Below are 21,377 nucleotides of genomic sequence, written 5' to 3'. Positions count from 1 at the left end.
GTTTGGGACTTATTGAGAAGAAGTTTAGAAACAATCTTAATCAAGGGGTGGAGGTCCAGTAAAAATTTCTCCTTGATGGAGAGAAAGGGAGAGAGATTTCTGCACACCACTTCCACCCAAAAATATTTTAAAAGCTAGCTAGTTTAGCAATGAAAGAAGTAGGAGTACTGAATCACAGTTTTGTTTGCACTGCCACAGGCAAAGAACACGATGCACAGGCAGACAGGGTATGGTCAAGCCACAGAGTTCACAGACAAATCTGAACTGCCTCTTGACATTTGCTTGAGATGGAGAGAGGTCGAGATCTAGAAGGTGATACAGCAGTATATATTCCATCAGCAAAATTACTTTTGTGTTGTTCTGATTAAGGATGCCAAGTATCTGTTCCGCTTGTACATGGCACTAAAGCAATACAGAGAAGCTGCCCGAACTGCCATAATAATTGCCAGGGAGGAGCAGTCTGCAGGTAGGTCACTCAATACTCTTACTTCATTCTGTTTTTACTGATGTGACAACAAGATTTCATTTTCCAACCCAGCAATATTTTAGATACTACTGCTTGTAGGAGTGTGCTTAAAGAAGGGCATATATGAATTTTAGAAAGACCTTCTTCTTGTGTGCACTAACGATTTTCTCTTATATCCAGTCTTTATTTGGAAGTGTGAAGTTGGCATTATGAGTTTAAAGCACTCTTATAGGGTGTGTATACACTGTAATTAAAAGCCTGTGGCTGGCCCGTGCCACCTGACTTGGGCTAAGGGGCTGTTTAAATGCAGTGTAGACATTCTGGCTTGGGCTGCAGGCAGACCCTCGCACTTTACAAGATCGTAGTGCCTGGGCTCTAACCTGAGCCAAAATGTTTACACCACAATTAAACAGCCCCTTAGCACAAGCTTGAGTCAGCTGGCATGGGCCAGCTGTGGGTTTTTAACTGCAGTATAGATGTACCCATAGTGACAGTGGTAAGTGGAGCCCTTTGGAAAGTGAGACTGGAAACTCATGGAGAGAGTCTCTTAGTTTCTTTTATTCCATTCCCAGTAGATTTATTAGTAGAGACTACCCAGAGCTTCACTTTTCCCCATAATGGAGACTATTCCTTAATTGCAGTTGCTGGTAGCCATGGCTTCTAATTTAGGGACTGATCCTCCAGTCCTTAGCTACATCAAACACTGATTTTAGTAGGAGTTTCATCTGTAATGATTGTTTTTAAAAGAACAGACTTCCAAAGGTTCTTTTTTTTGTGCAACTTGTTTTTTCTAAATGGTTGGTTAGATTTTAGATAGAGGGGAGAAAAAAATAAAATGAATGAGGAAGGGGTTGGGGAAGCAAAATAGTGTATCTCCTCCATTGGCTGCTCCCTGCTCTAGTCCAGGCAACGGTCCTAGAATAACTTTCTATTTTCTTTTAATTTAAAATAAGTCAAAGGAAATGTTTTTAAAAGAAAAACGGCAGCCTCAGGGACAAGGAGGACAATCACGTTTTGGGCAAGTTAACAGCTATCTGTCTGCTGCTCTGCAATGGGCTGGAAATTCTCAAACTCTTTGGCACTGAGTGTCAAAGGTCTGCTACGCTACAGCAGTGAAAAACAGTTTTGTGCTCATGGTGTAAGCATGGAACGTAAAGGCTCAAGCTTTTATTATTCATTGCCTAAATTCCTTAAACCTGAACATATCGCAGTTATCCTGAAATAATCAAATGTGGTGCCTCTACTTTTAAGATTTAATTGATCTGAAGTGACATCTTTTTCCACCTGTTTACTTTAGCAGAGTACTATACAGACCTACACTTGAAGGATATTAAATTAAAACTTCAAATAACACACTGTATTCAATATTTAACTAATTATAGAAATAAGATGTGAAATAATCATTGTCCAGAAACAAAGGAAATCCATCCTAGGATGCCCTAAAACTACTCTTTTGTACTTTATTGGAAAAGTAATGGATGTTCCAACTTCCATTTTTAAAATAGGGGACAGCAGCATATCAAATCATGATCTACATGTGCTTTGAGCTGTTCCACATATGTCCTACTTTTTACATTTCTTCCCACGCCTCACTAGTATTGTCTAGGATATTGTAGCAGGCATCTATGTGCTTGTGATTTTTCTAGACAAATTGACTTGCAAATTTTCTGCTCTTAGATTACAGTGAAAAGCTTACAATTGAGTTTAATTATATCCCCTGTGTAAGAGCATTGTTGTGAAAAATTACATTAACTTTTTTCTTTTAAAGGAAACTACCGAAATGCACATGATGTTCTTTTCAGTATGTATTCAGAACTCAAAACACAGAAAATTAAAATTCCTTCTGAGATGGCTACAAATCTTATGATTCTACACAGCTATATTTTAGTAAAGGTAATGCAGATTCAGAATTAGTGTTTTAATGAAGCAAATTCTATGCAATACTTATAAATTGCATAGATGGCTGCTATATGTAGATTAATTATGCTGGCATGTTTGTTGTTAGTACATACAGATGGAAGTTGGTAAATGCACTAGTTACAAGAATATTCCATTTCCATTCAGTGAGCTTGCTGCCTGTCAGTCATTTTATACCATTGAATAGCATAGTCCCAAAAGTTCTGTTTACTCAGGATAGCCCTGGGTTTCTGTTACGTGTCTCGGGTCCTTGGGTTTATCCTATGCAACTGGGAGCACATAAAAATCTAGTTGTAGTTTTACAATTACTAGAGATAAGTGGGGCTGCTAAAGCCTGCCTCTCTCTTTCCTTAGATTTCATTGCTCTGCCTGTGGCTTTCCATTTCCTCACCCAGACAAGGAGATGGCAGGCTCAAAAGCAGTCAGTAGGAGCACTTTCAGCTGGCTTAAGGACAGGTCATAAGAAAATGGAGGCACCAAAGGAGTCATCCTCTGGGAAAGACCTCAGGTTGGGGCAGAGGGGGAAGAGAGAGGCCCTATAAAAATGCCAGAGGATAAAGACCAGACCTGAAGAGCTGTGTAGCTCAAAAGCTTGTCTCTTTCATCAATAGAAATGGGTCCATATATACCTCACCCACTGTGTCTTTCAGAGGATAGAGGGCTTAACGGCATCCCCCAAAACACACAATCTCACCCTCCAATGGCCCAAAGAAAATAAGTGGTGAGGCAGACATATAGGTGTCAAAGCCTCGTAGAGGTCTCCATCCATAAATGTTTGTGGGCCTCCCCTTACTGGTTCTGCATCTATTTTGGCAGTATCAAGTGGAGGTTTTCAGGCAGTCACGTTACAAAGCATCAGATGTATCCCACTACAATATATGGGCAGAGAACTTAAGTTTGTAGACTGTACATAAGAGGAGACTATGTTTATCTTTGATTTTAGTAGAATTGCATCAGTGCACCACCAGCAGAAAGTTTGGCCCAGCATCTTTTAGAATGGTTTGATGCCTTAATAATCTGATCAGACAACCTTTAAATACACAAGTGGTTTGCTGATAACTTGGAGATTTGTCCATTGAAAAGTCTTATGGACAGCTACAGGCTATAAACTGTTGTTAATAAAACCTAAAATTAATGAAAGCTTAGAGAGGTAAAGCCCAAAGGAGAAAAAGTTACTAAAGTTTGAGAAGCTACGCTAGTAAAGATTAGCAGTAAGCTGTGCTGCAATACCAAGTATAGTATAGAGAGAGCCCTGCAAATCTGCAGATATCCATGGACCATTTTTGTGGCTAATGGATCGGATGCAGATAGAACCACACAGGGCTCTACTCACCTGAGGCGCCCGGCCCACCGCGTCCGACTCATGTAGCCCAGGGGGCGCAGCACGCTTGGGGCCAGCAGTCAGTGGCTGGGGCTAGGTGGCACCCACTCACCACACCCGTTCCTGCCCAGAAGCTTGGGCCCCTCAGGCAGCACCAGCGTCCCCACCATGCCCCTGCCATGGGGATTGGAGCAGGCGGGACCCCGGCTCCCCACTCCACTGTGATGCAACATGCACTGCTGCACTCGCACTGTGCCATCACTCATGAGTCCCTGGGAGCAGCACGCGATGTGACACCCCTCCGTGCTGTCCCTTACCCCCAGTCCGCACCCTCGCACTGCCTCTTCCCTGCAAGACACACACCCCTCCCCCTGCTAGCCCTTTTGAGACAGCTTGTTGCTGCAGATACAGGTAAAAAGTGGCTAGCAGATCCCGGGCTGATCCTGGCAGATGCACATTTTTGTATCTGCGCAGGGCTCTAAGTATAGCGTAGCCAAAGCTTTTACTAGTTTCAGATCCTCCAAATGCTGTAGCTGTAATCTGTAGTGTAAATATACCCACTTGTTTTATTTCAGACTCATGTTAAACGTGGAGATCACATGAAGGGTGCACGCATGCTTATTCGTGTAGCCAACAACATCAGCAAGTTCCCCTCACGTAAGTGCTGTCCACACACAAAAAAGCGTAAGATAATTAACTATCCAGTACATCAGACAGATACTTTCCTCTTGTGCTACTGTTGTCCATATCTTTGAACAAGTGTAGGTATGTAATAAAAGTTAAACCTGTCCTGCCATGGAAAACTTGCTTTGCTACATGGCATGTAGGTATGAAGGCCTTACAGTGATGAGGGCAACACTGCTAGCTAAGTGTGTGTCCTCAACCATAATAACTGCTAAATGGTTGCATGAACCACCGTCTCAAGATCATATGTAATTGGTGGGTCAACTCTGGGACCTTGCTACAAAACTCATCTGTCTTCTTTCAAATGTACTGCATCTTCAGTACGAGAGAGTACTGCAAGGCCAGGGAGTCTTACCATTATGGGCAATCCTTGCTTGGGACAAAGTACAGTGCAAGTTCAAGATCCTAATGCTTGGCTCGCTGTTATATAGTGGTTACCTCTAAAATTTCATTTTTTGCTTTGGTAATTAGACATTACTGCGATATGCCTTATACTGTTACCTACTTACCAAAGGTAAAATTTGAGAAACGGCTACATGCAGAATCCTCACATCTGACACCAGTAGTGACAGTACATACGTCTACACCACACTTTCACTTTTCATCTGCTTACACATAGGCTGCTCTGCATGACCAGCACAGGCCAGCTCACTAACTCCTGCACTCTTGAACACATTGTGACAGAAATTATACTCAACTATTCGCTCCCAAGTTCCCAGCCAGTGATGTCTCTACCTAAGTTATCAGTCCAGAGACACTGTGAATGTTCTGCTATGAATAGAGCTAAGGCAAGAGGTGAACCATGACCATATTTGGGAAAGGTGGGGGTAATCTACCGATTCCCATGGTCATATGTTCAGTCTCAGAAATGCACCATAGTGAGAGGAAACCCAATGACTGAGATACATTAACAGGAATGTCCTATGTAAGACACATGAGATAATTGTTCTGCTCCATTCAGCAATAGTGAGACCTCAGATGTATTACTGTGTCCAGTTTTGGGCACCATGTTTTTAGAGATGGGAACTGATTGGAGAGAGTCCTGAGGAGCACAACAAAAACAAGAGGTTTAGAAAACATGGCCTGTGAGGAAAGGTTGAAGGAACTGGGCATGTTTATTCTAGAGAAGACAAGATTGAGGGGAGAAATAGGTAAAAGGTTGTTTATAAAAAGTGTGGGAAAACAACTGGTCATATGTCCACCCACAGTAGGACAAGAAGCAATCGGCTTACTTGACAGCAAAGGAGATTTAAGTTAGATATTAAGAAATCCTTTATAATTATAAGGATAATTAAGCACTGGAACAGGTTCCCTAAGAAGGTTGTGGAACCCTTGTCTCTGGAAGTTTAAGAACAAGTTAAACAACGTGATGTAGCTGTACTTAATCCTGGCTCAGCACAAGGGGATGGACTAGGTGACCTTTTGAGATCCCTTCAAACCCTGCATATCTATGTGGAAATACAAGTACCAAAAATCTGTGTAGCTCTGTGCCCTGAGTAAAGAATTGCTTCAAAAGCCTCTCAACCTTTTGCCTGTTTGCTCTTTTGCTAAGGTTTTTAGCATTGCTAGTGGTAGATGAATGTTTGCCATTGTTTCATTGCAGATATTGTCCCAATCCTGACGTCAACAGTGATTGAGTGTCATAGAGCAGGATTAAAAAACTCAGCTTTCAGTTTTGCTGCTATGTTGATGAGACCTGAGTACCGCAATAAAATAGATCTTAAATACAAAAAGAAGATTGAAGCAATGGTCAGGTGAGCCAGGCTAATATGATTTAAGTGCAGACAACAGAACAACTTTATCTGTAGCATTATTTTTCCTCCATAAAATCTACAATGTTTACATATTTTTCCTTAATCCTTACCTTAGGTTGGGAGGTTAATTTCCAACTCCTCTAAAGACTGAGGCCCTTATTTTTCATTGTCTTGCATGTGTTATAGTCATTTACCTCTGTGCAAAGTGGGTGTAAAATGCTACCTAACCAGCTGCAATCCTTTACACCCATTTTGCACAGGTGTGGAAGCCTATAGTTAATTGAACCTATGAAGTCGTAGTAGTTCTCCTATATTTGTATTTTCAATGGGCAGTTGTTCAGCATCACTATTGTGCACTTTGTAGAACGGCACAAAGACAATCATTTAAAAGGGAGACAAGGCCAAGGATAAATACCAAGTTAAAAAGGCAAACTCTCCAATTCCTTCTCCCTCCCCCTTTGTAATCTGTTTAGACCACAAATTCTTAGAGGCAAAGACCTTTTTTCCTAGTATAATAATACTGTATAGATAATAGCGATGGTGTGTTTATCCTACATATCTAAAGCTCCTTGCCTGCTTTTGAGGTGCCACTGTAAAAATCTCCCAGCCAGCATGCCAAACGGCTCTGCTATACTCATAAAACCCTATCGGAGACTTGTGGGAGGAGTTTTGACTGCTCTGATCAATACACCTGATAGCTCCTGTCTGGCAGGATAAAATAATCAGGGTACAAAATCTGATCCTTGCCAAATTTTATAAAGTATTTTAATGAAAATCTCTAATTATTCTCAAAGCTCATTATGCTGAGACATTGGAAAGTGCTATGAAAGAGGATCAAAGCCTTTTATCTATAAAGTTCCATAACAGAGTATATCTAGAAATCACTTAGGAAAACTAATTTTAAGTGTCCCTTCTCACTGCGTTCATATTAGTTCTAATGTAAACATTTTATAGTAGAATCTGGATCAGGATACCTCACCACCATACATACTTGCTGAAAAAGAGCCTATGGATTGCAACTCCATGGAGCAGAAACTATAGTCCAACTATTACAATTCTGAAGCTTAAATTCTAATATTTAACACCTAAATATCATGGTGAGTGGTGCCTAACAGAGTAAGATTAGCTATTACATAATATATATACACCATTTGTTACTGGGATATTTGAGAAATTAAGAATTCAAAACAGTGATCAACATTGCTCAATGGCAAATAAATGTTTCAAATTAAGGGCCCACTTACAATGGTAGGCAGTGTAAGGAAAATATGTGCAGTATCTAAGGGAAAACTGGTGAAGAGGGAAGGTGACAGAAAATATTGTTAACTGGAAACTGTACGTTACTCAAAAAAATTAATGTTTTGCTCTTTACAGAAATAAGGTGTGGTCTTTTGTGAAGGAGTTTTTGTACTTGATTCATATCCATATCTTATTTCTAGACGACCAGACACATCTGAGGCAGAAGAGCCAACTACACCATGCCCATACTGTGAATTCCTGCTCCCAGAGTGTGAACTCCTCTGTCCTGGATGTAAAAACAATCTTCCATATTGCATTGCAACTGTGAGTATTTTTAATTGAATGACAAATTCCCCTCCTCCCAGCACAAATGCACAGTTTGAGAATGCTTCCTTTAGTATTTAGCACTGTGTACCAGGTCTGCCTCTTCCCCCTTCTTGAAATGTTTTTATGAGTAACATTAATCTAAATTTGTAACTGATTCAGACATGTTTGTCCAGTCTCTATCCCCATTGTTTAAATGAGAATACAAAATAACTGACTATTGCTAAAATGTAATGAAACCAATTAATTTTTACAGTCAAATTATAAGGTGTATGGTAAGGGAAAGAAAGGTGTGTGTTTTCAATTGTGCACAATGTCAGAGTTCCAGAGATGTAACATCTACATATTTATGGAACTTCTTTAAATTAAGAGTGTACACAAGAAGGAAGCCATCTCACTCTAAGCAGACTATCACAAACTTTGCCTGCAACTTTGTGATCTCAGGTTGGATAAGGTGGTATGCAAACAGATGGCCTCACAGCTCTGATGCCTTCAGTATGCCTGATTAGCAAGTGAAATCTTGTACCTAGAACAAACTCCAATATAAAAAAAAAAACCCTAATTTTGCTAAATATCTGGGACTGCTGTTTACTGAGTTTCCATTTTAAGAGTTTATAATGGTCATGGTAATTGTCCCTTGCTGTACTTCTACCAAAAAGAGGGGAAGAAGGGAGAATTACAAATAGCAGAAAAATGTTCTGAATAAGAAGATGCAGAATTTCATAACTTCTTAAAATACACAGCACTATTCATACAGCAACAGATGCAAAAATGAAGTATCCAAATTATTATAATCTTATGTAATGATCACTTAGAAATAAATTACAGTAGCATTAAATCTAGCCACCCTGTAGGGTATTTGATACTATTGCAAGTTAGTGTCACTATTCCTCATGAAACTTTTTAGAGTTAAGATCTTTTGCTGCAGAAAGGAGCAGAGCTGAAGACTCAGTACGCTGATTATTACGCAAACACTTACAATCATTAAAAACTTTCACCTGCAGGGTCGGCATATGGTAAATGATGACTGGACAGCCTGTCCAAATTGTGACTTCCCTGCCCTGCACTCAGAGTTTAAAAAGTAAGTTGGAATCTTTCCTGCTGAATAAGGATTTTTTTTTTTTTTAAATAGCAAAGACCCTTTTCCTCAGGAAGGAGAAGCATTAAGCCTCTCATTGTGATGGCCCATCATTTATCCTTATCCCACACTTTCAGCATAGCACTACCTTAGCATGAACCCAGGTGGGCGTATCGAATGCATGCTACAAACAGCCGCTGATGCAGTGTTGTAACCCTTGAAAGAAACTAGCAAGGGTGGAAATAGGCTTCTGCAACTTCCCAACACTTTTCCTTCCCATCCCCCAAGAGGCTGTGCAGAAACACACCAATACTGGCCGGAGGAGCCCCAACTATCCATGTGGTCCCCTTGAGATTCAGAGGACCAAAGCAGCTGTTCCCCCGTCCCCCCAACACACTCTCCCCATAATGCCTGGTTCCAGAATAAGAATATACCTTGGCAGAGCTTTGACCACAGCTCTTCTGCCTTAAACAAGGGAATAACTCCTGATTGGCAGTCACAGGGAAGTAAGAGCAGTTCCTCAGCTCAGTTAGTGCTTATTATTGACATTTGAACAAAACTACCTTGTCAGTAGAAAGCCTTCCCTTTCTCTTTATTCTATTAATCAACTCTTTTTAGATTTGCATATTTTACTTTCAAACCTGAGTAGCCATAATACTGCATATTTGATTTCTCAAATGAGACTGGAGCTTTAAATAGAATTACTAACATAGCCCATGTCCACAATACAGTAGTGGGCTAGACAGCCTTCCAAGAGCTTTATGTGCTTTACTAGAGCAGCCTCCAAGAAATCCCTTCTTTCCGAATTGTAAGTAGTTACAACAGAAACTGAATTACAAACACCAGAGTTACAAACTGACCAGTCAACCCCACATCTGATTTCGAAGCACACAAGCTAGCAGCAGCAGACCAAAAAATACAAAGGGAAAAGCAGCATTTTTCTTCTGTATAGTAAAATTTCAAAGCTGTATTAAGACAGTGTTCAATTGTAAACTTTTGAAAGAACAACCATAACGTTTTGTTCAGAGTTACAAACAACCTCCGTTTCAGACATGTTTGTAACTGAGGTTCTACGGTAGTTGACATCTTACAACGGAGTCATTTTCCCCTTCCCACCTTCTAAAATTGATAGGTTTTAAGGCCAGAAAGAATCATTATGATTATCTAGTTTGATCACCTGCATAGCAGACCATTTTCCCCTCTAATTCCAGCATCAAGCCCAACACCATGTGTGTCAGGAATGTAATTTGACCTGAAATATTTCTTTTAAAATAGTATGTTGCAGAGTGAAAATGTATGTCCAATGTGTTCAGAAAGAGTTAGCATGGTCCATCTTAAGAAGATAGCTGACTGCACACCATACCTCAACCCAGAAGAAATGGAACAGTGAATTTATTCAAGTAAGTCCTACTGCCACTTCCAGAACAAACCCTAGGAAGATATGCAAGAAATGAGCCAAGATACAGTGACTAGCTTGATGAACTGTAGGGAAAATGGATATTTATGTAATTACAAAACTAGTATACTAATGTGCTTGTTTATATGAGAACTGCATGGTATTCCCTGCCCTCCAAAGTTTAGTCAAAGATGAAGAATATGTGCAGCACCAAGCACATGGTAGTGGCTACAGGCTGAAGCAGATTGAGAACCCATCTGTGTGATAAATAAGAATCAAAACTAATGGTTTGTAGTGCCTTCTTGCCATCCTGTTTGACAACTTCAGGTAGCAAGTTTTGGCTTGAAATGCTCAGTCTTCAAAGAATGCAACCAAATTCTCACCACCTTCTGCCATTAATTCACTCCTTACCCTATTTTACAGTAAATACTGTACTGGTTAACATTTTGGATCCACTATTTGACATCCTAATTCTATTTTCAGGTACCAGAAAGTTTTGGAGAGACTGTTTAGCTAGAATCTACACATTGGTTTGTAGTTCAAGTGGACAAAGCGTAGTACTGTTCAGCTACCAACTATTCTTATGTGAGAGTAGTGTATTGTACTACAGTCCTGTAGATTTACACTGTGTATTAAGCACTTTTAAAAAGAAACTGCCACCATAAGCAGCACACTAATATTTCACTTTTTAGGTGTAGTACATATCTTCTCCAACTATTGTATTTAAACATCAATCCTGACTATGAAAGAGGTTGTTTTATAATAATAATAGTTACATATTAGAAGATTGACCAGATTAATTTATTGTTAATGCATTGAAAAGTCAGTTTGATACAGTTGCCTCTATTTTGAAGACTGAATAACTGCTCCTCTTCATTTTCAGAATGATTGGGTCCTGGAGTGTTGGGCCATTAAGGAAGCTCCTTATCAGTTTGGTGGATATTTTTTCCAAACAATTTAATACTGGAGCAGTTGTCAGTTCTCCATTTTGTGATACAAAAATTAACAAAATGTTTACAAATGTACTTACTGAAAGCAGAATAAATCCAATTTTACCCTTGCGTTTAACTTTAATTGATAAAGTCTGTTCAGCTTCAGCAGCACAAATGGAAATAGTGCCAACTCTTCGTTTCAGCATTCTCTGCTGCATATGTCAATTTGTCACTTCATTTGAGAGGGTAGAAACAATAGAATTCCCTCTACAGCTCTGAGGTGATCGCTTCCATGTGTGTTCATTTATAGGCAATTCATTACTGGAGGGGTCGATAGCTAGGAGATGTGGATAAGTAATACAAATAGCTGAAGGAAGTAAACACCACAGAAATTTAGCATAATAAAGAGGACATCGCACTAATCTCAGAACCTTGGGGTATACCTATTTAAAGTTTTTCTAACTGTTAGGATATTGTAAAAGTTGCCATTATAATTTAAACACCACTGTCTGTATTGCTTCAATTCCACAAGACTGCTTAGGAAACTTGAGCTAGAAATTCAATGGAGGGGGGAGAAAGCCCAATATGCTTTTACCCAAAGTCTATCAGGCTTTGGGATTTTTTCCTATGCTTTGAACTTTTAGTTCCTAAACAATGCAGTAAGGGCACTATAGAGCAGGGATGGGCAAACTTTTTGGGCTGAGGGCCACATCGGGGAATAGAAATTGTATGGAGGGCCATGAATGCTCACAAAATTGGGGTTGGGGGTGTGGGTGGGGCTGGGGATGAGGAGAGGCTCAGGGGTGCAGGCTCTGAGTTACACTTACCTCAAGCAGCTCCTGGAAGCAGTGGCATGTCCCTTCTCTGGCTCCTATGCATGGAACACCCTCGGAGCAGGGCTATGCCATGACAATCCAATGCCCCGGCTGGAGCACCAGAGCGGGGCAAGCCCCGGACCCTGCTCCCCAGCAGGAGTTCATAGGCCGGCAATCCAGCCTGCAGGCCATAGTTTGCCCACCCCTGTGTAGAGCCTTAAACATCTCCTCCTCCTCGTCATTTTCATAATGAATACATGCAATTTTAATTCCATAGCACAAAAGCATCCAGAAGTGCTAATTCCAATTGAGTATTTTCCACTGCTGGCTTAAACCAGACAATAATAGAGCTTTTCCATGCCTCTCTAATTCAACAAAATGAGGGGGAGAATGGAGGTGGAAGGCAAAACCCAGGGAAGAAATTCTAATACACACTGTAGCCCCAAAAGCTCATGTCGATTGTTATTAAGGCTTGCTGGGGACAAATATGGTCTCCAAGCTATGGAAAAGAGGGGGGGAGAACCTGAATAAGCCAAAATATTTGTGAAACTAATTTTATTGCAATTTTATACATTGCTGCATTTTTATAATGTACAAAAGAAATATGCAATTTAAATTTTTTGCAGTATGTACAAGATTTCACCACATAATAGCAGAGATTTAGTAAAAAGGTTCAAAGTCCTGTGAAGAAAACTATTAGTATAAATTGCAGGAAGCTAAACCCCTCTTTCAACATGTTACTGCTGAAACTACAGGTGACCTTCCAGCAGCAGACTAAAGTCTGCATTTTGTTAACATGCTCCAAAGCATTAAAAAAAAAAAAAGATTGTAAACATTTACATTACCCCTGCATATTTGGATTGCAAAGCAGCCACACTACCTCTATAAGAGGAGCATTTTCAGCCCACTGGTTCTACCCTTCCAGCTGCAATGGAATCACTGCTTCACATTACTGAAAGTGGGTATCACTGAGCAAGCAAAGCTGTGTCCAAAGCTAGAGTGGTTACCCAATGTAATCAGTCAGTATTGAACAGTTCAGTTTCTCATTTCTTTCCTTTTCCTTTTCCTTTTTTTGTTTCTTCGCCGTTTGCTGCTTTTGACAGCTTGGAAGATGACTTTGCCTTTTTTTGCTGGAAATAAAATGTTAAAGTTTAAAATGCAGGTTTAGTGTGCCGTGCCACATTGTGACAGAAAACAATAATCAGCATGGCAACATTCTCAATAAGGATATCCTAAACAGACAATATCAGTTACTTCCAATTTGTGTCCTAATCTTGAAGCAGTCAGTAACCTAAATAAAACCTCTACAGTGAAACAGGACCAGGGCCATACACTTCATTACATCTGTTGCCAAAGCTCACTGCACATACTAGGGGCTCCTTGCATCCCTCCATTCCTTCCCTAAAAAGTCCCTGTGTGCCACCCTTCCATCTCCTGCACACCAGGGGCTCTGTACCTCCCCCACCATTCTTCTCTGTCTGGGAGTTAAGGCATTCAGGATGGCAACAACATTTTAAACTGTACTGGGACAATGAGCAACACAGAGAAATTGCTGGTGTCAGCAAAACATTTGTTTTATAAACAATTAGAGCGGATTGAAAGTGCTGGCTCTGGCAACCAGATGCAAAGAGCTCTGCAAGTTGCCCTTTTGCTTTTCCGATTTTCACCAAAGTGGTCAAGGTCTGTCCTATTGATGCCGAAAGCATTCCCTGAAATTATGGAATTGATCAGATGAGGTGTTCAATTGCATTACAAACAGAAAAGCACCAAACTGAAAATTGGCTGAGTGAAGTGAGACCCTATAAACTGCTACTTGCCATAGACAACAGTGCTCCAGCCAAAATTTCAAACCTACCATCAGAAAATGCTACCCAGTTTGCAACAAGATGAGATTTAGGAGAGTCAAAGTTAAACACCCAGCAAACCGGCAAGTGTGTATTCTAGCCCCAGTGCAATGAGCCCTGGTAAGATGGTCCAACTTCTCACAGGAGACAGATGGGTTTCCTTGGTGTTACACTTCTCTACTATTAGCTGAAAGTATTACCTTGATCATTGCATCACTTTCAATAGTATCTTGCTCATCCTCATCAGACTGCAATTCGTCAGCATTCAATTCTTCATTCACTTCTGAAGCCAACCCGGGCCCTGGCAGCCGTTTAGATATTTTTACTGCATGCAGGGTATATGGTGTCAAATGTGCCTCTTTGTTATAGGCACGTGTAAAAGATGCTTTGACCTGTTCAGGAGTGGGAGACACACTATAAGCACTAAATTAAAGACTCTATACATTTTTTGGCTAACCAAGCTATGATCTGGCCAAGGATTCCCCCAGAGAAGAGTATTTATATGCCTAAGGCTTGCAGAGAAGGAGACAGCTATCAGGGAAAGGAATGTGGGGAGTACACAGGAGGATGCATCTAAGATGCATACTGAGGGCCTAATCTGTATTTCTTTTTTGAGATTCAGTCACTTGGCTACTGAGTATTTGAAAGCATGGTTATAGATCAGCTTTCAAAATTGTAACTCTGGGAACAGAAATGGTAACCTGCTTCAGCCATCCATCTCCTGTCCCAATGCCACATCACAGTGGATGCTATTCTGTGTTTTATTCATAAGGCCAAAGAATTACCATACATTTATAGAAGGAGGTAAGGAGCAGAACATAACTAGTGAATTTTACCTTGGGGTCCAGTTTAGAAAAGGGACTAGGTTTGCCTCCCCAGCTGGATATTTCCATAATATTTTCAACATCTTCTCTCATCAAGCAATAGGAGTCCATGAATGTTACAGCATCCTGTACACCTTCTGTTCCAAAGCTTGTCAAGGGTCTAACAAGTGCATCCCGCAAGTATGACAAATACTCCATGTTTACGGCTCTCTTGCTGGTGTGGGTTCTTGCCAAATGAAGAGAGATTGCATTAAACAGGATTTCCCTGAGGCTCATTCCTAAAGGTCAGCTCCCAGTGCAAATCAAAATACACCCTCACGAGTAGGCTCTCACCATGTTAAGAATCAGCAGTGTCTAGGAACACCACAATGCAGACTGCATTTCTGTATGGAGCTACCAGTGCTGAATAATTACAAATGCCCCTGCTGCAAGATATCCAGATTGCGGCTCTGGACAGAGAGTATCATTCACAATGGACTAGCTAGCAAGGGTCATCCCACAACAAAATTAAGTAGGAAATTAGGTCAAACCACAATTGATTTAAATACAATTATATTGTCAAGCTATTTTAATGGCTGATTATACAAAAATTGCTTTATAGTCTGCCTACTGACCACTTTAGTGCTGACCCAGTGTTAAAATTAAATGTTACTGGAAGCCTGTGACTAAGCTCTTGGAATGCAACCATTGCAAGCCAATGCACATGTATCTGTGTTCTTACCCTGCTTCTCTCCAGAACCTAGTTCCTCCTAACTGCAGCAAGAGATAATAATCTAAAAGGGAGCCGAGTTACATTAACTACCAGTAAGAACAAACTTCCCAAAACAGTGTACACTGGGAAACACAGAGGGAGGTCTGCATTACCTGAGACTCATGTGCAGTGCCAGTTCTTGAACAATCCGGTCATGTTTGCCTGTGGATGAAAATTTCCCCAGCCAGCCCGGAAAGTTAGGAAACTGTGACATGTAACCTCTCATTAGTTCCCCAGGGAGAACACTCGAATAAATGGCCTGAAAGGTGAAGTACACATGAAATTCAGTTCAGAAGTAAATGTTTAACACTGGCATCAGGATTTCCTGAAGCGACACACTGAAAATACAAATATTGCTAAGGCAATAGTGGCGTGTTGTAGAAGTTAAAGATAGAGCAGACGTACAAATATAGGGTATGTCTACACAGCAATGAAAGACCTATGGCTGGCCCAGGTCAGCGGACTTGGGCTCAGACTGGAGCCCAGGTTCTAAGACCCTGCGAGAGGGAAGCATCTCAGAGCCCGGGCTTCAGCCCAAGCCAGAGTCTCTTGACTGCAACTTCTAGCCATGCAGCCCGAGCCCACTGACCTGGGCTCTGAGACTCAGTGCCAGGGGTTTTTTAAACACAGTCCAGACATACCCATAGGGTATCTGGGAGGCTGTGGAATAATCTCCAGTGAGAAGTGGAGGAGGCCATATAATAAATTCTAATGCCAGAAGGGACCATTGTGATAGTCTATATTCTGACCTCCTGCATAATACAGGCCAAAAAACTTCAAACAGGAATTATTTTGGGGAACTAGAGCAGATCTTTTAGAAAAATAACCTTGTTTAAAAAATGCCAGTGATGGAGAATCCCTGGATACAGACAGAGCTAAACTGGGCAAGGCAATAGAAAATGTAGAGAAAAGGTGGAGACAATCCTACAGTGGTAATGGGATGGATTATTAGGTCTTTCTCATTTTTAACTTCTAAAATGCACCGTATCCACCAAAAGAAAAATCCCAGATCTTTTCTTATTCTAAACATTATTATGGCCAGCATCCTGTCAATATTAAATCTGAATGATTAGTTTAATCCCTGTAAATTGGCATGTTTCTAGAAGTGAGCGCAAAAAGTTCAGTATCCCTTGCAAAGTATTTTAACCACTTTAACAGCAACAGATATATCTGGTGTGCCAGCCATAAGCACAACTGATTGTGCACCACCCCGCCCCTGTCCCTCAGGTCAAGGGATATGAATCCCTCAGCATAGGTATTACAGATTTCAGGGGCATTTTCAGTCATATAGGTAGAGCTGAAATACAGCTACTGATACATGGCATAGAAAAAGGATCATCCATGGGATATGGTGTCTCAGAATGGGATAAATTAAAAACCTAACAGACCAGGGCTGGAGCTGACGTCTTAGTCCACCTAACTGTCATGGGCTTTGGTACAGAGGCAGGCCGTTCTTGATGTTTCTGGCTCAGCTGCCTTCAGAACTAGGCACCATGCACAGCTTTTAAAACTCCTTTTGGGGTTTCAGTCGGGGCACAGCCTCAGCACCAGATTGAGTCCTTAAAGGCTGCAAAACACTATTAAAATACAGAATACCCCAAAACTCAAAAACCACTATCCTAAAACTGAATTATTTAACAGTTTTGGGTACTACACCAGACTAAACGTGATGACAAACACAGAGGATCCCATCTGCTCTCTGTGGTGAAGGAACTGAAGTGGCTGGCAGAAGTAAACTCCTTTATATATACAGCCTTGGCCACCAAACGTTTAGCACCTTGACGGGATACTCATGCATCCCCCAAAGGACACAGCTTTCAAGAGGTTTCTGTGAACTTGACACCAGGGGCACGACAGTGTTTCTCAAAGTTTGTGTGACGGGGAGAGGGAGAGAGAGAGAGAGAGAAACGCCAGAGGACAGGCCAAGAGGGCATGGACAGATCTCCAAGTTGTTCTCCAGATTGTCAGCTTTAATTTTAAAACAAACAGTCTAGCAATTATGGTTGCAAAGAAAACTTTCAAAATGTGACAGTGTAACCAATGAAGAGGTGTCTGCCTGAATTTGCAAAGAGCCTGATAAATACCTGTGAGATCTGAATTGTCTCATTCATTTCAATTAATACTAACTCAGATGCCAATGATGTCACTTTAAATGTGAACACTGTTTTTCCCCCGAGAGAGTGTGAGATGGTGGTGGCGGGGGGATTACAAGGACTAGCAAGGGAGACGGGGACACCCACATGATGATAAAGACCTATCCATCTTAATTTTCTACGACATATGACAGGGTTTCAGGGGACATGCAATTTCCTGAAAAGAGGTTCAAGCTTTCAGAAGTTCGGGAAATGCTGTATTAATACAGGAGATGCTTTTCACTCACGTGAATATGGGAAATGGAGTCCAAATGGCAGAATGTAGCATTTGAACTGAAGAACAATATAACTGTACAAACTATAACTTATAAACCAGGACAGCAATTTCAAGGGAGTGGTCTGGTAATTGGGACATCCTTACGTTACGTTTGAGAAATGAAAGAAGGGTTTACCTGCGTAGGCAGAAGGTTCCAGTTTTGCTTACTGCGAATCTGCCTGTCGACTAGATCACCATCACATATACTGTCTGCTGCTCTGCTCAGTAGCATCAAGTGTTTTATCATGTTACCTCTGGAAAAAAGTAGTTGTCCATATTGCTGCAGGAACCTCCACATATTTTTGACTCTTTAATATATCTCACGCACTCCCCTCATACCACCCTTCCAGTTCCACCATTTGTGATTTTGGACAACTCACCGAGCAGCAACAGGTTTCACATGTACATAATTTTCTTGGACAAAAAGAGGTGCTAGAGAGTAATCATGGAAGAATAGGTCGGATTTGTCTATAAGAGACATGCGAGCAGTTTCCTCTCCAGCAGCAAAAACCTTCCTGACAACATCAAAGGGGCCCTAAAACAAAGGCATTTTAAAAAGCTGATCACACAACATGCACTGCATCTTCCACGAATAGTAGATGAGGACAGGAAGTAATTATAGTGACGGCCCATAGCTATCTCCGGACTCTAATATAAAACTCTGCTCTGCTATAGATCTCAAAGTGCTTTACAAACATTAAGACTTGAGCTTCAACATCTCTGCGAGTAGATTGAGGTACTGTTATTACTATCTGTGAGTATGAATGATTGTCAAGGATAGGAAGGAGTGAGCTCCATAATCTTTAACCTTCAGGGAGCTGCCAAGTTAGTCCTTAAAAAAAAAAAAATCACTATAAAAAAAGCTATATTGCCTGCCTACTTCATCTAAAATATTTTAACTTCGCACAGATAAATTAGATCTGCACAGTGAGATTGATCCATAACGGGCTTCAAGGAGCATTCCGCTCTCACCAGTTCTGGGAAAAACTCTACTTCATTTTTTTTCTTGGTTTTACTCTTCAGTTATGATGACAAAAAACTTTAGCAAATAAGTGGGTCTGGTGCATACTCAAAACACTAAGTAGCTGACCACCTCTGTATATTTTGACTACTAGTATTTTATTTCTATTGTTGCACTTCTGGTTACTAGGAGCAAATCTATTAGCAGCTGATCCAAGATGTACACTCCTCTTACCAGTTTGATATCCTTTTTGGCTTTGCTGGCATCAGCTTTTGCCTCATCATAGGTCAGTGACTTATTTTTTGTACACCACATACTAAGATTATGTAAAACCTGGGAACAAACAAAACAGACAGCTTAAGTATTGCTAAGGACGCTTGACAGGACAAAGACGTAGGAAGAAAATCTGATCTCTATGCAAAAGCAGCAATCTAGCATTCATGTGCTACAATGCAAGCATGAACTACAGGCTACCGAGATTTGTACAGGTGTATAACTGACCTGCCTAATGTCCTGATTTGCTGCCAGAATTATCTCATTCATAGCTGGAGCGGGTATCTTTAACCCTTCTTTAAATGCAATAGACATCATGGCACCCTGTAATAAGCAAAATATTCGAAAGAGAAAAATATCTTGAGTATTTTTGTACATATAATGTAGTTAAAATAGAATAAAAATGATGGGCTAAATATGCTCATTTACAATGAAGAATGTTACAATTATTTTATTTCAATTTACAAGGTATGATTTTTTTAAACAGTCCTCTTTCAAGTATGCAGGTCTACTACCCATTGTAACCTTTACAACTTGCTTGGCTCTTTTGAGGAATGAGGCCACTTTCTTAGATGCTTAACTATGCATCCACTTTTGAAAAGGTGAACAATAGCCAACAAGATCCCCCTCCTCCCTGCAACTACTGAAGTTATTCCGTGCAACCTAATTTTTGACCTTTAGGTGTTGGTGAAAGTTTCTAATTCTACCAGTGACTTGAAAACTAAAAAAACAGATCCTTGTAGAGAATTGGCTGCATTCAAAGCAATGCTACTCAATGAACAACCTAATGTCACTATTCCTACCTTAATCTGTTCTAGCCGAGGTCTCTGAAAGCGAAGATCAAAACAGTAATGGACCAGGGAACGAATCTTGGGATGGTTCCGATCATTACACATACAGATGATAGGAATCTTTGTGGTTTTAATCAGACCAATTAACTCCTGCAATTTAAACACGTTTACAGTGTAAATGTTAAAAGTCTTCATATACCACACATAGCTTAAAGCAGCTTATGAGTCAATACTTGGGTCAAATCCTCAGCTAGTGTAGATCAGCATAGCTCTATTAACTGTAATACAGTTATATTATAGATCTGGTCCTTCTTTTCTAACTCTCATTTATCACTCTATTGAAATAGAAAATTATTTCTACTGTGTCTCAAACCGTGCAGTTCAAGCAGGTTTTTTTAGTACTTTAAATACTCAGCTCTGTGATGAGATTTTTATTATCTAGATTAACTATTTTGCCCATATAAATGTTATACATTTTACTACTGACAGCAACAACCGTAGGTGTTTCACCTGTATTCCTCCTCTGTCTTCATTCCCTGCCATTCCATCCACTTCATCCATGATCAATACATGTTTCATGCTAACTGAATGGGATGTTCCTAAAAAATTAATAAGGACAAGTGAAGTTGCACTGAAATACTTATTTCCCAAGGTTATAGAGGTGCTGCTCTTTACACAACTCTCTACAGTTAAATCTATATTAAATGTTAATTTAATCTCCTGTTCTGCCAGTCGCACATACAGTACACTCAAAATACATGTTCACACCATAGTGCTGACTGATTCTCTTGTCAGGTCTATAATATCCAGTCCTATCCAGCAAAAGAGCAATTATACAGTTTCTTAGCAGTTTGTGTAACTCCCACAACATAATTAAAAAGGTCAACTTAAAGTAATATTTAGGATTCTTTCCAGGCCCATTGTTCTGACTTGCTTCCATCTTAATACATGAAACTCCCTCTCTAAAATATGGGACTGATCCTACCAGCTACTGAGCATGCTCAGCTCCCAGTGGAGATCATGGAAGGAGGGTACGGTTACTTCACTTCAGTAGGAGTTGAGGTGCTCAGCACTGCACATAATTGGGTCCTATCTAAAAAAAGCAACAAAGGACATCACACACTCCACATACCAGAACAGAAGTCTTTCATGCTGGTGTTATTTAAAGATTCGGCAACCACGTCCTTCAAACTGTTCTTACTGCGAGTGTCACTAGCATTCAGTTCCACATAGCTGTACCCCAGTTCCTAATCCCAACAGAACCATGCAGAACAATTAGAATACATCAGAAAAAAAACCCAAAACTACTCATGAGCAAAGATGGGAAGACCATACATTATCAACTAAAACGATGTACAGCTTTGTATTTCAATTCCCTTTTGTATTTTCCCTCCTTTCCTCTTGCATCCTAAATATTTTTTGGATGAATCACCATAAACAGAGACATGCTATACTGCCCCACAACAGAACAAAATTCACTACTGATTCAGTAATTCATTTCTAAGATTCCGTAAGTATGGAGGTGAGTTTGTCTTTTTCTAATTTTACAAAACCGGGAGGTCACAGATTCAGTCACAAAAGGGGACTGACATGGAACA

The 21,377-nt window shown here is 40.4% G+C and overlaps 2 protein-coding genes across 6 annotated transcripts in view; one reads left to right on the top strand and one right to left on the bottom strand.

Annotated features, from left to right (window-relative positions):
• WDR19 (WD repeat domain 19) overlaps positions 1–21,377 on the top strand; it is a 126,191-nt gene that overhangs the window by 96,894 nt on the left and 7,920 nt on the right. For 2 of the 4 annotated variants that reach the window (XM_073342265.1, XM_073342267.1), the window contains 8 exons: positions 370–466; positions 2,235–2,359; positions 4,280–4,361; positions 5,992–6,142; positions 7,582–7,705; positions 8,710–8,786; positions 10,059–10,183; positions 11,063–11,240. In XM_073342265.1, the coding sequence (XP_073198366.1) occupies positions 370–466; positions 2,235–2,359; positions 4,280–4,361; positions 5,992–6,142; positions 7,582–7,705; positions 8,710–8,786; positions 10,059–10,173 (771 nt within the window). In that variant the 3' untranslated portion in view covers positions 10,174–10,183; positions 11,063–11,240. Of the gene's footprint in view, positions 1–198; positions 467–2,234; positions 2,360–4,279; positions 4,362–5,991; positions 6,143–7,581; positions 7,706–8,709; positions 8,787–10,058; positions 10,184–11,062; positions 11,241–21,377 lie in introns of those variants that run through there. The other 2 variants (XR_012158692.1, XM_073342266.1) reach the window with 2 other exon arrangements.
• Positions 12,484–21,377, bottom strand: part of RFC1 (replication factor C subunit 1) — a 72,588-nt gene continuing 63,694 nt past the window's right edge. The window contains exons 15-25 of one of the 2 annotated variants that reach the window (XM_073342271.1): positions 20,912–21,026; positions 20,290–20,378; positions 19,792–19,929; positions 19,217–19,312; positions 18,950–19,048; positions 18,135–18,289; positions 17,891–18,008; positions 15,459–15,604; positions 14,607–14,820; positions 13,971–14,162; positions 12,484–13,056 (exon numbers count right to left, since the gene is read on the bottom strand). In XM_073342271.1, the coding sequence (XP_073198372.1) occupies positions 12,970–13,056; positions 13,971–14,162; positions 14,607–14,820; positions 15,459–15,604; positions 17,891–18,008; positions 18,135–18,289; positions 18,950–19,048; positions 19,217–19,312; positions 19,792–19,929; positions 20,290–20,378; positions 20,912–21,026 (1,449 nt within the window). In that variant the 3' untranslated portion in view covers positions 12,484–12,969. The remainder of the gene's footprint in view (positions 13,057–13,970; positions 14,163–14,606; positions 14,821–15,458; positions 15,605–17,890; positions 18,009–18,134; positions 18,290–18,949; positions 19,049–19,216; positions 19,313–19,791; positions 19,930–20,289; positions 20,379–20,911; positions 21,027–21,377) is intronic. The other variant, XM_073342270.1, reaches the window with a different exon arrangement.

This window comes from Lepidochelys kempii, chromosome 4 (genome assembly GCF_965140265.1).
Source record: "Lepidochelys kempii isolate rLepKem1 chromosome 4, rLepKem1.hap2, whole genome shotgun sequence".
Classification (NCBI taxonomy): domain Eukaryota; kingdom Metazoa; phylum Chordata; order Testudines; family Cheloniidae; genus Lepidochelys; species Lepidochelys kempii.
This window is presented reverse-complemented; position numbering and strand designations above follow the sequence as displayed.